Source organism: Suncus etruscus, chromosome 11 (genome assembly GCF_024139225.1).
Source record: "Suncus etruscus isolate mSunEtr1 chromosome 11, mSunEtr1.pri.cur, whole genome shotgun sequence".
Lineage (NCBI taxonomy): Eukaryota > Metazoa > Chordata > Mammalia > Eulipotyphla > Soricidae > Suncus > Suncus etruscus.
Window position 1 is genome coordinate 77,589,824 of NC_064858.1, and position 17,845 is coordinate 77,607,668.

The following is a 17,845-nucleotide window of genomic DNA, read 5'->3' on the forward strand; positions in this document are numbered from 1 at the left end:
AGGGAGAGTGGGTTGCACGGATGGCGAAATATGAAATAATTGAGACCACACAAAATGCATTGTATGGGAACCCATGTCTATGAGATGAGAGACAAACTTTACTTTTCAGCTGATGACATTTTAAGCACAACTCTGGTATGCAAGGTATTTTCAGGGAAACAAAGGGCAGAGGATCATTAGGAGGGACAACACAATGGTACTGGACCCTAGAATCTACATATCAAATAACTACCCGATGTAGGTGAGATGTAGGTAGCCCTGCTAGAGGTAAGGCGAAACATGAGAGGAGGTGTTCTGGTTTGCAAGAAGTTCACAGCCTCCGGAAAGTAGAATTCAAGAAAGGCAGAAGCTATTGTTTTAGTACCATGAAGCTGAGAGCAGGAAAAAGCAAGTTGCCAGGGAACCAGGGAACTGGTTTGGCTCAACCTTTGAGTTGCAAATATAGTAGCCAGCGGGGAATTTATCAGTCTTGGTGCTGAAAATTTCTTTAAGATTGCAGGATAACTGAGGCCGAATATCTGTAGCTTAGCAAGGGAGGCAAAGCCAAATAAATAAAAGAAAAGAGATATATAATGTCACAGCCATGTCAGAAATATAGTCAGTAATCCACGCAGGGGTTATGATTGACTTCCACTGATGGGCCTTCTGACTGAATTATTTCTTGGGAAAAATCAGGCACCAGGAAAGCCAAAAGACAACATCTGGAGTATGCTTTCCCTTATAGTGGAGACATCCATGTTACATGCAGTGACACAGGGTTACTGCTGGCTATGTGCTCTGAAATCATTTGTGGCTTGGGGAACCACATGGGCCAGACAAACACCCTACAGCTCTGGCTCCAAAAGTAGTAACTTTTTACTCTTTAAAAATGTAACCTGGGCCCAGAGAGATAGCACAGCGGCGTTTGCTTTGCAAGCAGCCGATCCAGGACCAAAGGTGGTTGGTTCGAATCCCGGTGTCCCATATGGTCCCCCGTGCCTGCCAGGAGCTATTTCTGAGCAGACAGCCAGGAGTAACTCCTGAGCAACGCCGGGTGTGGCCCAAAAACCAAAAAAAAAAAAAAAATGTAACCTTGTGGGGGCCGGAGAGATAACATGGAGGTAAGGCGTTTGCCTTTTATGCAGGAGGTCATCGGTTCGAATCCCGGGTCCCAAATGGTCCCCGTGCCTGCCAGGAGCAATTTCTGAGCCTGGAGCCAAGAATAACCCCTGAGCACTGCGGGGTGTGACCCAAAAACCACACAAACACACAAAAAAAATGTAACCTTGGGGCCGGTGAGGTGACGCTAGAGGTAAGGTGTTTGCCTTGCAAGTGCTAGCCAAGGAAGGACCACGGTTTGATCCCCCAGTGTCCCAAGCCAGGGGCAATTTCTGAGTGCTTAGCCAGGAGTAATCCCTGAGCATCAAATGGGTGTGGCCTGAAAACAAAACAAAACAAAAATAATGTAACCTCAGAGGGATCGGAAAGATAACATGAAGGTAGGGCATTTGCCTTACATGCAGAAGGACGGTGGTTTGAATCCCTGCATCCCATATGGTCCCCCGAGCCTGTCAGGAGCGATTTCTGAGCGTAGAGCTGGGAGTAACCCCTGAGTGCTGCCAGGTGTGACCCAAAAAAACAAGGAAAAAAAAGTAACCTTAGGGCCTGAGTAATCTTACAGTGGATAAGGCAAGCAGCTCATCCAGGTTCAATCCCTGGCACCCCATACAGTTCCCCAAACTGTGCCTGGAATGATCCCTGAGAGCAGAACCAGGAGAAAACCCTGAACCCGCTAAGTGTGACTCAGAAACAAGCAATAAAAAAATAAAATAGAACCTAATATGCATAAACTCAATACCCTACTTAGCATAAAGTAAAGACTGTTTTATGTATATATGTACTCTGTTCTTTATTGAGTGCAGTTTATTCTGGATATGTTGTGTTTATAGTGTTTTCTGATTTTTATCTTATTTTATTTTTTAGATTTTGGGCCACACCCAGCTGCGCTCAAGGGTTACTCCTGGCTCTGTGCTCAGAAATCACTCCTGACAGGCTTGGGGGACCATATGGGTTGCCAGAGATTGAACCCATGTCTGTCTTGGGTCAGCAGCATGCAAGGCAAATGCCCTGCTGCTGTGCTATCACCCCTGCCCGTTCTTTGATTTTTACCAAATCTGTCAATATTGTTTTTAAAATCCTTGTACTATAGGGACTGGGTGCTAATTATTATTATTTTTTTTTGCTATTACTTATGTCTAGAGATCAATAAAGATAGATGATAAATGAAGCCTCTTGTGATAACTGCCAGTTCTCCAAAGATTGTTTCAACCCTAGAAATAGAAATAATCATCTTGATCATTAGACCTCCATGTACCTCAGGACAGAGTAAAAGAAAAATTTATCTCTGGTGGCAGAGCAAGAGTATAGCAGGTAAGGCATTTGCCTTGCATGTGGCCAATTCAGGTTTAATCTCCAGCATCCCATATGGTCACCTAAGCTCTGCCACAAGTGATTCCTGAGTGCAGAGCCTGAGATATGAGCATCACCAAGTATGGCCCCAAAACAGAAAATGAAAAATTAATATTTATTTCTTTCTAGTGTTACAGGCTTTCAGACATGTCTTGTGATGCCACCAAGATGATCTGGACAGCTTTGCCATTTTGTAAATCAGGATGCACAATTTGATTGCTCATTGGTGTTATGTATCAAAATCATTATCCACACTCAGCACACTGGCCCTCATCTAACACACATGCGGAATCTCCAGCAGGGCCAGATGAATATAAAATCTCTGTTTCACAATTTTGTTAACTTTTCTCATCAATTAGGCCTCAGTTGTTGCAGTGATATTAGGGGCTTGTCTCTCCCACCTAACAGTGAGTCTCTAGATGTTCTCTCTGGTACATTCCCTTAAGAGGATCAGTTTCCTAGGAGATGCATGTAATGCAGCTGCACATGAAAAAACTCCACTGGGTTTTTCCAGAGGAATGTGGGAGGGATGCTTGGTGCATATCTCTGTGAGTCTTGGACAGTGTATTCTCAGCATTCCCCTCTACCTTTCCATTACATCTGGAGTGTATCACTCCCAGAAGTGATTTAGCATGGCAAGGGAACGGAATGCCTTCTAGGAGAAGTATTAAAATAGAGCCAAGAGTGATAATACAGAGGTAGGACATTTGCCCTCCCAGCAGTCAACCTGGGTTCTATACTTGGCATCCCATATGGTCCCCTTAGCACCATCAGGAGTAATTCCTAAATGCAGAGTCAGGAGTAAGCCCTGAGCTGTGTGTGGTTCCAAAACAAAATAAAACAAAACAAAACAGAGGCAGTGGCAGCTTTTACATTTTGAAAAGTAATCCTCCTCTCTAGGAAGGCAAACCACTCCATTACAACAGCACAACCCTTTGAAAATTTTCACTATAACAATTAACAGGTTTAGATTTCAGAAATTTGACTCCTAAAGACAAACATTTATTTTTAGCTTTCTAATGGAGCTTTCTATTGGAAAGTCATGCAAGTGCTCAAACTCCTTGTGTTCAAAGCTTGCATGGGATTCCAATAGCCTGCACATTAAGAAAATAATTTGGTTTTGACATACATATACACACATTAAACTATTGCCACAACAGAAACAACAGACATTTCCAACTCAAAGTTTTCTAATTTTTGTTAATATACCCTCCTCCTCATCACCCCTTCTATTTCTGTCATTGAAAAAATGGGATTAAAAACTTGGATCCAATATTCTGCTGCCTGTAAGAAACATTTTATTATTTTTAATTATTTTATTATACTTATTTATTTGTTTGTTTATTTATTTATTTATTTATTTTGGTTTTTGGGTCACACCCGGCGGTGCTCAGGGGTTACTCCTGGCTCTAAGCTCAGAAATCGCTTCTGGAAGGCTTGGAGGACCTTGTGGGATGCCGGGATTTGAATCACTGTCCATCCTGGATCAGTTGCTTACAAGGCAAACACCCTACCGCTGTGCTATCTCTCAGCCCCATAATTTTATTTTATTTTTAAAAATTATATCTTTTTTTATTTAAACACCTTGATTACAAACATGATTGTGGTTGGGTTTCTGTCATGTAAAGAACACCCCCCAGCACCAGTGCAGCATTCCCATCACCAATGTCCCAATTCTCCATCCTCCCACCCCACCCCACGCCTGCCTGTACTCTACACAGGCTTTCTATTTCCCTCATACATTCTCATTGTTAGGATAGTTCTCAAAGAAGTTATCTCTAACTAAGCTCATCACTCTTTGTGGTGAGCTTCATGAAGTGAGCTGGAACTTTCAGCCCTCCTCTCTTTTGTCTTTAAAAATTATTGCAAAAATGTCTTTCATTTTTCTTAAAACCCATAGATGAGTGAGACCACTCTGTGTCTTTCTATATCTCTCTGACTTATTTCACTCAGCATAACAGATTCCATGTACATCCATGTATAGGAAAATTTCATGACTTCATCTCTTCTGACGGCTGCATAATATTCCACTGTATATGTACCACAGTTTCTTTAGCCATTCATCTGTTGAAGGGCATCTTGCTTGTTTCCAGAATCTTGCTATAGTAAGTAGTGCTGCAATGAATATAGGTGTAAGGAAGGGATTTTTGTATTGTATTTTTGTGTTCCTAGGGTATATCTCTAGGAGTGGTATAGCTGGATTGTATGGGAGCTGAATTTCCAGTTTTTGGAAAAATCTCCATATTGTTTTCCATAAAGGTTGGACTAGATGGCATTCCCACCAGCAGTGGATAAGAGTTCCTTTCTCTTCGAATTCCCACCAACACTGCTTGTTCTCATACTTTGTGATGTGAGCCAATCTCTGTGGGGTGAAATGGTACCTCATAGTTGTTTTGATTTGCATCTCCCTGATGATTAATGATGTGGAGCATTTTTTCATGTGCCTTTTGGATATTTGTATTTCTTTTTTTATTAAATTGTCTGTCCATCTCTTCTCCCCATTTCTTGATGGGATTAGATGTTTTTTTCTTGTAAAGTTCTGTCAGTGCCTTGTATATTTTGGATATTAGTCCCTTATCTGATGGGTTTTGGGTGAATAGTTTCTCCCACTCAGTTGTTGGCTCTTGTATCCTAGGCACTATGTCCTTTGATGTGAAGAAGCTTCTCAGCGTAATATATTCCCATCTGTTAATCTCTGCTTTCACTTGTTTGGAGAGTGCCATTTCCTCCTTGAAGATGCCTTTAGTCTCAATGTCATGAAGTGTTTTACCTATGTGTTGTTCTATATACCTTATGGTATCAGGTATGATATCAAGGTCTTTAATCCATTTGGATTTTACCTTCATACATGATGTTAGCTGGGGGGTCTAATTTCAATTTTTTGCAAGTTGCTAGCCAGTTGTGCCAAGACCACTTGTTGAAGAGGCTTTCTTTGCTCCATTTAGGATTTCTTGCTCCTTTATCAAAAATAAGGTGATTGTATGTCTGGGGAACATTCTCTGAGTATTCGAGCCTATTCCACTGATCTGAGAGTCTGTCTTTATTCCAATACCATGCTGTTTTGATAACTATCGCTTTGTAATACAGTTTAAAGTTGGGGAAAGTTATGCCTCCCATATTCTTTTTCCCAATGATTACTTTAACTATTCGAGGTTGTTTATTGTTCCAGATGAATTTCAACAGTGTTTGATCCACTTCTTTGAAGAATGGCATGGGTATCTTTGGAGGGATTTCATTAAATTTGTACACTGCTTTGGGGAGTATTGTCATTTTGATGATGTTAATCCTGCCAATCCATGAGCAGGGTATGTGTTTCCATTTCCGTGTGTCCTCTCTTATTTCTTGGAGCGGAGTTTTATAGTTTTCTTTGTATAGGTCCTTCACATCTTTAGTCAAGAAGACTCCAAGATATTTGAGCTTGTGTGGCGCTAATGTGAATGGGGTTGTTTCCTTAATGTCCATTTCTTCTCTGTTATTATTGGTGTATAAAAAAGCCATTGATTTTTGTGTGTTAATTTTGCCACATTGCTATGAGTCTATTGTTTATAGCAGCTTTTTGGTAGATTTTTTAGGGTTTTCTAAGTAGAGCATCATGTCATCTGCAAACAGTGAAAGCTTGACTTCTTTCTTTCCTATCTGGATTCCCTTGATACCTTTTTCTTGCGTAATGGCTATAGCAAGGACTTCCAGTGCTATGTTGAATAGGAGTGGTGAGAGATGACAGCCTTGTCTTGTGGCAGAATTTAGAGGAAAGGCTTTTAGTTTTTCTCCATTGAGGATAATATTTGCCATTGGCTTGTGGTAGATGGCTTTACCTATATTGAGAAAGGTTCCTTTCATTCCCATCTTGCTGAGAGTTTTGATCAAAAATGGGTGTTGGACCTTATCAAATGCTTTCTCTGCGTCTATTGATATGATCACGTGATTTTTATTTTTCTTGTTGTTGATTTTGTGTATTATGTTGATAGATTTACGGATGTTAAACCATCCTTGCATTCCTGGGATGAAACCTACTTGATCGTATGATTGTAGTGGATGATCTTTTTTTTTTTTTTTTTTGGTTTTTGGGCCGCACCCGGCGATGCTCAGGGGTTACTCCTGCCTGTCTGCTCAGAAATAGCTCCTGGCAGGCACAGGGGACCATATGGGACACCAGGATTCGAACCAACCACCTTTGGTCCTGGATCGGCAGCTTGCAAGGCAAACGTCACTGTGCTCTCTCTCCGGGCCCAGATGATCTTCTTAATGAGGCATTGAATCCTATTTGCCAGGATTTTGTTGAGGATCTTTGCATCTGTATTAATCAGCTATATTGGTCTGTAATTTTCTTTTTTGGAAGCATCTCTGTCTGGTTTAGGTATCAAGGTGATGTTGGCTTCATAAAAGCTATTTGGAAGTGCTCCTGTTTTTCGATTTTATGAAAGAGTCTTGCCAGGATTGGCAGTAGTTCCTCTTGAAAGGTTTGAGAGAATTCATTAGTGAATCCATCTGTGCCTGGGCTTTTGTTTTTGGGCAGACATTTGATAACTATCTTAATTTCCTCAATAGTGATGGGGGTGTTTAGATATGCTACATCCTCTTCATTCAACCGTGGAAGGTTATATAAGGTTATATGTATCCATTTCTTCCAAGTTCTCATTTTTAGTGGCATAGAGTTTCTCAAAGTAGTTTCTGATTACCCTTTGAATCTCTGCCAAATCAGTAGTGATCTCCCCTTTTTCATTCCTAATTGAGTTATCAAGTCTCTCTCTCTTTCTTTCTTAGTTTTGCCAATGGTCTATCAATCTTGTTTATTTTTTCAAAGAACCAACTTCTGCTTTAGTTGATCTTTCGGATTGTTTTTTGGATTTTCACTTCGTTGATTTCTGCTCTCAGCTTTGTTATTTCCTTCTGTCTCCCTTTTTGGTTCCTTTTGCTGAGCACTTTCTAAATCTATGAGCTGCATCATTAAGCTATTCAGGTAGGCCCCTTCTTCCTTCCTTATGTGTGCTTGCAAAGCTATACATTTTCCTCTCAGGACCGCTTTTGCTGTGTCCCATAGGTTCTGATAGTTTGTGTCTTTATTGTCATTTGTTTCCAGGAAAGTTTTGATTTCCTCTTTGATTTCATCTCGGACCCACTGGTTGTTCAGTATTAGGCTGTTTAATTTCCAGGTGTTAAAGTTTTTCTTCTTTGTCTCTTTGTAGTTCACATATAATTTCAGAGCCTTGTGGTCAGTGAAGGTAGCCTGCAAAATTTCTATCCTCTTGATATTATGGAGGTATGTTTTATGTGCCAGCATGTAGTCTATCATGGAGAATAACCTATGTACATTAGTGAAGAATGTGTATCCAGGTTTCTGTGAGTGGAGTGACCTATATATATCTACTAGGCCTCTTTTTTCCATTTCTCTTTTCTTTTTTTTTTTTTTTTTTGGTTTTTGGGCCATACCCGGTGACGCTCAGGGGTTACTCCTGGCTATGCGCTCAGAAGTCGCTCCTGGCTTGGGGGACCATATGGGATGCTGGGGGATCGAACCGTGGTCCGTCCTAGGCTAGCGAAGGTAAGGCAGGCACCTTACCTTTAGCGCCACCGCCCGGCTCCCCATTTCTCTTTTCAGGTCTAGTATATTTTTGTTAGGTTTCAGTCTGGTTGACCTATCAAGTGTTGACAAAGCTGTGTTGAGATCTCCCACAATTATTGTGTTGTTATTGATATCCTTTTTCAGATTTGTCAACAATTGTATTAAATATTTTGCTGGCCCCTCATTTGGTGCATATATGTTTAGGAGAGTGATTTCTTCCTGCTGTACATATCTCTTTTTTTTTTTTTTTTTTTTTGGTTTTTGGGCCACACCCGTTTGACGCTCAGGGGTTACTCCTGGCTATGTGCTCAGAAATCGCCCCTGGCTTGGGGGGACCATATGGGACACCGGGGGATCGAACCGCGGTCCTTCCTTGGCTAGCGCTTGCAAGGCAGACACCTTACCTCCAGCGCCACCTACCCGGCCCCGGTCTCTTGATTAATACAAAATGTCCATCTTTGTCCCTTACAACTTTTCTGAGTATAAAGTTTGCATCATCTGATATTACTATGGCCACTCCAGCTTTTTTATGAGTGTTGTTTGCTTGGATGATTTTCCTCCAGCCTTTTATTTTGAGTCTATGTTTGTTCTGACTATTCAGGTGTGTTTCTTGTAGGCAGCAGAAGATTGGATTGAATTTTTTGATCCATTTAGCCACTCTGTGTCTCTTAATGGGTGCATTTAATCCATTGACATTGAGAGAAAGAATTGCCATGGGATTTAGTGCCATCTTTGCGTCAAAGTTTGATATGTCTGTTTTTTAGTCTTGTCTTAAAGTAGATCTTTCAGTTTTTCTTTTAAGGGTGGTTTTGAGTCTGTAAAGTTTCTGAGCTGTTCTTTATCTGTGAAACCATGTATTCTTCCTTCAAACCTGAAAGTGAGTTTTGCTGGGTGCAGTATTCTAGGCAAAGCATTTATTTCATTGAGTTTTGTCACTATGTCCCACCACTGCCTTCTGGTCTTGAGTGTTTCTGGTGACAGGTCTGCTGTAAATCTCAAGGATGCTCCCTTGAATGTAATTTCCCTTTTTGATCTTGCTGCTTTCAGTATTCTGTCTCTGTCTGTGGTATTTGTCATTGTGACTAGAATGTGTCTTGGGGTATTTTTCCTGGGATCTCTTTTAGTTTGTACTCTTCTGGCATGCAGAATTTGGTCACATGTATTCTTTAGCTCTGGTAGTTTCTCTATATGATGTTCTTGACCATTGATTCTTCCTGAAGATTTTTTTCCTGGGTCTCTGGTACTCCAATGATTCTTAAGTTGTTTCTGTTGAGTTTATCAAAGACTTTTCTTTTCTTTTCTTTTTTCAAAGACTTTTATTTTCACCTGTTCACATTCTTTGAGTAATTTTTCCATTGTCTAATCATTTGCTTTAAGACTTTTTCTAGTCTCTTCTTCTGTATGGAGTTGTTATGCATCTCATCTTCCAGCACACTAATTCTATCCTCAGCTGCTGTTACCCTGTTGGAGAGCATATCTATTTTGCCTGTCAATTCATCTACTAAATTTTTCAGACCTGTTATTTGACCTGATATATCAATTTGGAGTTTTCTTATTTCTATCTTCATATTCTCTTGATTCTTACTAGTGTTCTCTTCTATACTTTCTTTGAGTTCCTTGAAAATCCTCCATATTTCTTCTCTAAACTCCATATTTGAGAGACTAACTAGGTGGTTGGCCGTTTTTGGGTCTTCAGAATTGCCATCTTCATTTTCATTGCCTGGTGTTGGCCTGCATTGTTTCCCCATTGTTCCAGTTGTATTGTGGGTTTTTCTATGTGTTGTGGTGGTATTCATTGGCAAGTCCGCTAGTAAGGAAGCTGAAGAAATCCAATCTCAAGCTGCTGGTAACAGCAAGGCCCAAGATGACCGCTGAGCGCCTTTGACACCCAGCAGAAACTGGCAGGAATCAGTGTGTGTACGTTCGGCCCCACCTCTGAAGCAGGCAGGACTGACAGCAGGAACACTGATGAAATCCGATCTCAGGCATCTGGGAGCAGCATGGCCCAAGATAGCTTCTGTGCCCTTCTGACACCCAACAGAAATAGAAAAAATAATATCTTTATTTAAGCACCATGATTATAAACATGTTCATAGGTGGGTTTCAGTCATAAAAAAGAACAGCCCCTCTTTATTAGTGCAATATTCCCACCATCCATACCTCCATCTCCCTCTTCCTCAACCCCCTGCCTGTATTTGAGACAGGCATTCTACTTCTTTCTTATTAACATTGTCATGATAGTTGTTAGTGTAGTTATTTCTCTAACTGCACTCATCATTCTTTGTGGTAAGCTTCATATTGTGAGCCGCTCTTTCCAGCCCTCATCTCCATAATGTCTTTTATTTTTCTTAAAACCCATGGATGAGTGAGACTATTCTGTGTCTATCTTTGTCCCTCTGATTTATTTTACTCAGCATAATAGATTCCATGTACATCATGTATAGGAAAATTTCATGATGTCATCACTCCTGACGGCTGTGTAATATTCCATTATGTATATGTACCAAAGATTTTTTAGCTATTCATCTGTTGAAGGGCATTTCAGTTGTTTAAGGAGTCTGGCTATTGTAAATAACACTGCAATGAATATAGGTGTGAGGAAGGCATTTTTGTATTATGTATTTGTGTTCCTAGGGTATATCCCTAGGAGTGGTATAGCTGGATCATATGGAAGCTCAATTTCCAGTTTTTTTGAGGAATCTCCGTATTGCTTTCCATAAAGGCTAGACAAGATGGCATTCCACCAGCAGTGAATGAGAGTTCCTTTCTCTCCACATTCTTGCCAGCACTGATTGTTCTTGTTCTTTGTGATGTGTGCCAATCTCTGGTGTGAGATGGTAACTCATAGTTGTTTTGATTTGCATCTCCCTGATAATTAGTGATGTGGAGCATTTTTTCATACGTCTTGTGGCCAATTGTATTTCTTCTTTGAGAAAGTGCCTGTTCATTTCTTCTCCCCATTTTTTGATGGGGTTAGATTTTTTTTCTTGTTAAGTTCTGTCAGTACCTTGTAATTCTTAGATATTAGCCCCTTATGTGATGAATATTGGGTGAATAGTTTCTCCCATTCTGTGAGTGGCTTTTGTATCCTAGTCACTATTTCCTTTAAGGTGCAGAAAATTCTCAGCTTAATATCGTCCCATCTATTTATCTCTGCTTCCACTTGTTTGGAGAGTGATGTTTCCTCCTTGAAGATGCCTTTAATCTCAATGTCATGAAGTGTTTATATCTATGTGTTGTTCTATATAATTTATGATTTTGGATCTGATATCAAGGTCTCTAATCCATTTGGATTTGACATTTGTACATAGTGTTAGATGGAGGTCTGAGTTCACTTTTTTTGCATGTGACTGATCAGTTGTTTTAACACCAATGTTGAAGAGGCTTTCCTTGCTCCATTTTGCTTTTCTTGCCCCTTTGTCAAAGATTGATTGTATATCTGGGGAACATTCTCTGAATACTAAAGTCTATTCCATTGATCTGAGGGTCTGTCTTTATTTCAATACCATGCTGTTTTAATGACTATTGCCTTACAATACAATTTAAAGTTGGGAAAATTGATGCTTCCCATATTTCTTTTCCTAAGGGTTGCTCTAGCTATCTGTGGGTGTTTATTGTTCCAAATGAATTTCAGGAGTGTTTGATCCACTTATTTGAAGAATGTCATGGGTATCCTTAGAGGGAGTCTATAAATTCTGTACAATGATTTGGGGAGTATTACCTTTTAGTGATTTAATCCTACCAATGAATGAGCAGGGTATGTGTCTTCATTTTCATGCGTCCTCTTTTATTTCTTGAAGCAGTGTTTTGTAGTTTTCCTTATATAGGTCCTTCACCTCTTTAGTTGACTCCAAAGTATTTAATTTTGTGTGACAGTAAAGTGAACGGGATTGTTTTTTAATGTCCATTTCTTCTCATCATTATTGGTGTATAAGAAGGCCATTTACTTTTGCATGTTAATTTTGTAGCCACTTTGCGATATGTATCTATTGTTTCTAGAAGCTTTTTGATAGAATCTTTAGGGTTTTCTAAATATAGTATCATACCTAGCATGGAGGTAATGTGTTTGCCTTGCATGCAGAAGGACTGTGGTTTGAATCCCGGCATCCCATATGGTCCCCCGAGCCTGCCAGGGGCGATTTCTGAGCACAGAGCCAGGAGGAACCCCTGAGCGCTGCCTCGTGTGACCCAAAAACCAAATTATATATATATATGTATATATATGTGTATATATATGTATATATGTATATATAGTATCATATCTTCTGCAAACAGTGAGAGCTTCACTTTTTTTCTTTCCTATCTGGATGCCTTGATATCTTTTTCTTTTTTTAAATGTTTTTGGGCCACACCTGGTGACGCTCAGGGGTTACTCCTGCGCTTAGAAATCACTCCTGGTGTGGGGATCATATGGGACAGTGGGGTATCGAACTGAGATTCAGCCTAGGTCAGCCACATGCAAGGCAAATGCCCTACTGCTTGCAACTACTGCTCTGGCCCTTTGATAACTTTTTTTTTTTTTTGCCTAATGGCTATGGCAAGAACTTCCAGCACTATGTTGAATAGGAGTGATGAGAGAGAGCAGCCTTGTCTTGTACCAGATTTTAGAGGAAAGGCTTTTAGTTTATCTCCATTGAGAATAATATTTGGGGCCGGTGAGGTGGCGTTAGAGGTAAGGTGTCTGCCTTGCAAGCGCTAGCCAAGGAAGGACCGAGGTTCGATCCTCCCGGTGTCCCATATGGTCCCCCCCCCCAAGCCAGGGGCAATTTCTGAGCACTTAGCCAGGAGTAACCCCTGAGCATCAAATGGGTGTGGCCCCCCCAAAAAAACAAAACAAAAAAAGAGAATAATATTGGCTTGTGGTAGATGGCCTTGACTATATTGAGAAAAATTCCTTCATTCCCATCTTGATGGGAGTTTTTTTTTTTTTATCAAGAATGGGTGTTGGATCTTATCAAATGTTTTCTCTGCATTTATTGATGTTGCAAAAAAGGAAAGTACAGACCAATATCCCTGATGAACATAGATACAAAGATCCTCAACAAAATCCTGGCAAATACGATCCAATGCCTCATCAAGAAGGTCAGACACCATGACCAAGTAGGTTTCATTCCAGGAATGCAAGGATGGTTTAACATATATAAATCAATCAACATAATATACCATATCAACAAAAAGAAAAGCCCAGACCCAGCTGGATTCACTAGTTAATTCTCCCAAATCTCTAAAGAGGACCTGCTGCCAATCCTTTTCAGGCTTTTCCAGGAAATTGAAGAAATAGAAACATTTCCAGTTTCCATGAAGTTAATATCAACATGATACCAAAAGCAGACAGTCATTATAAAAAACATTACAGGCCAATATTCTTTTTTTTTTTGTTTTGTTTTGTTTTTTTGGGTCACACCCGGCAGCGCTCAGGGGTTATTCCTGGCTCTACGCTCAGAAATCGCTCCTGGCAGGCTCGGGGAACCATATGAGATGCCAGGATTCGAACCACTGACCTTCTGCATGCAAAGCAAATGCTTTACCTCCATGCTATCTCTCCAGCCCCCAGGCCAATATTCTTTTTTTTTTTTTTTTTTTTGGTTTTTGGGCCACACCCGGTAATGCTCAGGGGTTACTCCTGGCTATGCGCTCAGAAGTTGCTCCTGGCTTGGGGGACCATATGGGACGCCGGGGGATCGAACTGTGGTCCGTCCAAGGCTAGCGCAGGCAAGGCAGGCACCTTACCTCTTGCGCCACCGCCCGGCCCAGGCCAATATTCTTGATGACACAGATGCAAAAATGCTCAACAAAATACTATCAAATAGAAGGCCAGAGAGATAGCACAGCAGTTGGGCGTTTGCCTTGCACGTAGTTGACCCAGGACGGGCAGTAGTTTAAAGCCCAGCATTCCACATGGTTTCCTATGCCAGGAGCAATTTCTGAGTGCAGAACCAGAAGTAACCCCTGAATCCACCAGGTGTGACCCAAAAATACAAAAACCAAAAATAACAACAACAACAACAAATTCTAGCAAATAGTATCCAACAATACATCAAAAATATTATATACCATGACCAAGTAAGATTCACCCCAGCATACAAAGATGGTTTAATATATGCCAGTCAATCAACATAATGTATCATATCAATAAAAGAAAAAATAAAGTCATATGATATGCAGGGAAAGCATGGCAAGATCCAGTACCTATTCAGAACAAAAACTATCCCTAAAAGAAATTAAGGCAATTTCCTCAATATAGTCAAAGCCTGAAACAAATAGTATACTCAATGGAGAAAAACAAACAGCCTTCCTTCTAAGATCAGGCACAAGTTTGCCCACTCTTGCTACTTCTATTCAATATAGCACTGGAAGTATTTGCCATAGTATTTAGGCAAGAAAAAGATATCAAGGACATATACAGATAGGAAAGGAAGGAGTCAAGCTCTCACTATATGCAGATGACACAATACTATATTTATAAAATACTGAAGATTTTACAAAAAGCATCTGTAAATAATACATTTGAATTGTAAACTGGCAGTCTACAAAATTAAAATTCAAAGATCCATGGCTTTTCTATATATATTAATGAAAGAAAAGATATTTACAAAACAATCTCATTCACAATTGTGCCTCAGAAAATTAAGTACCTTGCAATCAACTTCCCTAAAGAGGTGAGAGAACTATAAAAAAACACCCTACTACTACAATGCTACTTCAAGAAATAAAAGAGGGAATAAATAAGAAAATGAAAACACATCCCCTGCTCATGGCTGGGGAGAATTAATCTCATTATAATGGAAATATGTCCCAAAACATTATTTAGCTTCATTGCTTACAGTCCCTATGAGAATACCAATGACATTTTTCAAAGAAATTCATATGAAACAATAAACCTCCATGAAAAGCTAAAGCAATCCTTGGGAAAAAGATGGAAGGCATCACTTTTTCCCAAACTCAAAATGTACTATGAAGCAGTAGTAATTAAAAGAACATGACATTAAATAAAAACATACTTCCAGATCTATGAAATAGAGTTGAATATCCTGAGACAGACCCTCAGGAATATGTCCATTAATCCTTGATAAAGGAACAAGAAATAAAAAGTGCGAGCCGGAGTGACAGAATAGTGGTAGGGTGTTTACCTTGCAAATGGACGAGCTGTGATAGACCTGGATAGGATTGCAGGCATTCTATATGGCCCACCAAGCCTGCCTGGAGCAATTTCTGAGCGCAGAGCCAGGAGTAACCCCTGAGTACTGCAGGGTGTGGCCCAAAAGTGAAAAAATAGGGGCTGGCGAGGTGGCGCTAGAAGTAAGGTGTCTGCCTTGCACCCACTAGTCAAGGAAGGACCGAGGTTCGATTCCCCCAGCGTCCCATATGGTCCCCCCCAAGCCAGGGGCAATTTCTGAGCGTGTAGCCAGGAGTAACCCCTGAGCATCAAACGGGTGTGGCCTGAAAAACTAAAAAAATAAAAAAAATAATAAAAAAAATAAAAAAAAGAAAAAGATAAATAAAAAGTGGAGTAAGGGAAACCTTCCCAACCAGTACTGGCAAAACTGGCCAGCTACAAGCAAAAAAACAAAAATCAGACCTCGTGGGGCCGGGCGGTGGCGCTGGAGGTAAGGTGCCTGCCTTACCTGCGCTAGCCTAGGAGACGGACCGTGATTCGATCCCCCGGCGTCCCATATGGTCCCCCAAGCCAGGAGCGACTTCTGAGCGCATAGCCAGGAGTAACCCCTGAGCGTCACCGGGTGTGGCCCAAAAACCAAAAAAAAAAAAAATCAGACCTCGTTCTAATGCCATGCGTAAAAGTCAAATCAAAATGGATTAAATACCTTGATATCAGATCTGAATACTAAGGTACATAGAGAAAAATGTAGGCAGAACTCTTCATGACATGGAAGCTAAAGGTATCTTCAAGGATGTAATGCCACTTATCAAGCAAAGATAAACAAATGGAAAAATGTCTGCCATTAAGACAGGTTGGGTGTGCAGTTAGCGGGAAACTGGGGACATTGGTAGTGAGAAATGTATATTGGTGAAGGTTGTTGGAGCACTGTATGATTGAATTTCAATTATGAATTATTGTGTAACTGTGTATCTCTTGGTGATTCAATTAAAAATTAATTTAAAAAAGACTCCATACATAAGTAGAGTTATACTTTATTTATCATTCTGAAAATCTGTCCTTCTAGCAGAAATTTTATAAAATGAGAGTGAGTGAAAGGTATTATTATTTGCGTACATGTAGTTGCTCTTAAACAAGTGCCTGTCAATGCTTTTTATGATTACTTTTGCTAAACTTGAATGAGTATGGTTGCTCTTAAACAAGTGCCTGTCGATGTTTTTTATGATAACTTTTGCTAAACTTGAAATTGGTATAGCATTCTAACAATGCTAAAAACTGAATTCAGTATTCCATGAATCAAGCAGATTTTACTCTCAAGCCTGCTCCCCTAACCCCATCTGCTCCTCAGTCTTCAGTAATGCTAGATCTTCATTAACCACTTGCTTCGAAAAAGTAAAAGAGAATGATGGTCTTCAATTTGACCTATACACCCTCAGGCTGAGGAGTTCCTCTGGAGAGGTGTATGTATGCAGAGGCCACAGCAGTTGCTCTTCAGAGTTCAGTACTTTGAGCTGCAGATATCTGGAAAGTAAACATGACTGTATTAGATGCCTTCCTATTAGTCATTCAAAGAGGTTTTAACTCAACTGACTGGGGGTCTGGAGAGAATTGTACCAACTGTACAGTTAGGGTACTTGATTTGTGTATAACCCGGGTTCAATGCCTCGTGCCCTATATGGTCCTCTGAACTAGAAGTGATTCCTGAGAGCAGAGCCAGGAATAACCCCTGACATCAGTAGGTATGGCCCCAAAACAAACTAACAAACAAACAAAATTTAAAACTCAAATGGCTTTGGAGACAACATTTTCAGGCAATGTAAAACTCCTGCTATGTTTATTTTGTTTGAGGGTTACACCCAGCAGTGCACTCCTTGCAGTCCTGAGGGAACTCTCTAGCCCCAATATAATACTTTTAGGGAAGATTATTGTAGTGACTCATAGAATATATATATTTGTTTGTTTCTTTTGGCTCACACCTGAAAGCACTCAGGGGTTACTTCTGGCTCTATGCTCAGAAATTGCTCCTGGCAGGCTCGGGGGACCATATGGGATGCCGGGATTCAAACCATTAACCTTCTGCATGTAATGCAAAAATGCCTTACCTCCATGCTATCTATCTGGCCCCAACTCATGGAATATTTTATTCTCTGTCATTTATTCCCTTAAAAGATTGTGAAGAATTTTTTAGCTGTTTTAATGAATGGGGGCAGAATGAAAGTACAGTGGGTAGGGTGCTTCCTCTGCATGTGGCTAATTTCCAGTACTGCATATGGTCTCCTGAGCCTGCCAGGTGTGATACAAGTGCAGAGCCAGGAGTTAAATCCTGAGCTCCATTGGATATGGTCCCAAAATAAAACAAAAAAGAACGGGCTAAGTGAACATTCAAATTTTTCTCTTCGGGGGCCAGGAGAGATAGCACAGCGGCGTTTGCCTTGCAAGCAGCCGATCCAGGACCAAAGGTGGTTGGTTCAAATCCCGGTGTCCCATATGGTCTCCCGTGCCTGCCAGGAGCTATTTCTGAGCAGACAGCCAGGAGTAACCCCTGAGCACCGCCGGGTGTGACCCAAAAACCAAAAAAAAAAAAAAAAATTTTTTTTCTCTTCGATATTAGAGAGTCTGGAAATATTTTGTGTTCATCCTTGGTTAGCTTATCTCTATCCTTTTCTTCCTTGGTTAGCTTATCTCTATCCTTTTCTTTTTTCTTTTTCCCTTTAGAG

General features: G+C 40.4%; 2 protein-coding genes across 2 annotated transcripts in view; one reads left to right on the forward strand and one right to left on the reverse strand.

Annotated features, from left to right (window-relative positions):
* Positions 1–17,845, forward strand: part of SLC4A8 (solute carrier family 4 member 8) — an 829,308-nt gene that overhangs the window by 518,193 nt on the left and 293,270 nt on the right. The window lies entirely within an intron of this gene.
* The window catches only part of BIN2 (bridging integrator 2), a 29,228-nt gene continuing 27,929 nt past the window's right edge, over positions 16,547–17,845 (reverse strand). Inside the window, exon 12 of the mRNA XM_049783408.1 lies at positions 16,547–16,649. Within this exon, the coding sequence (XP_049639365.1) occupies positions 16,620–16,649 (30 nt within the window). The 3' untranslated portion in view covers positions 16,547–16,619. The remainder of the gene's footprint in view (positions 16,650–17,845) is intronic.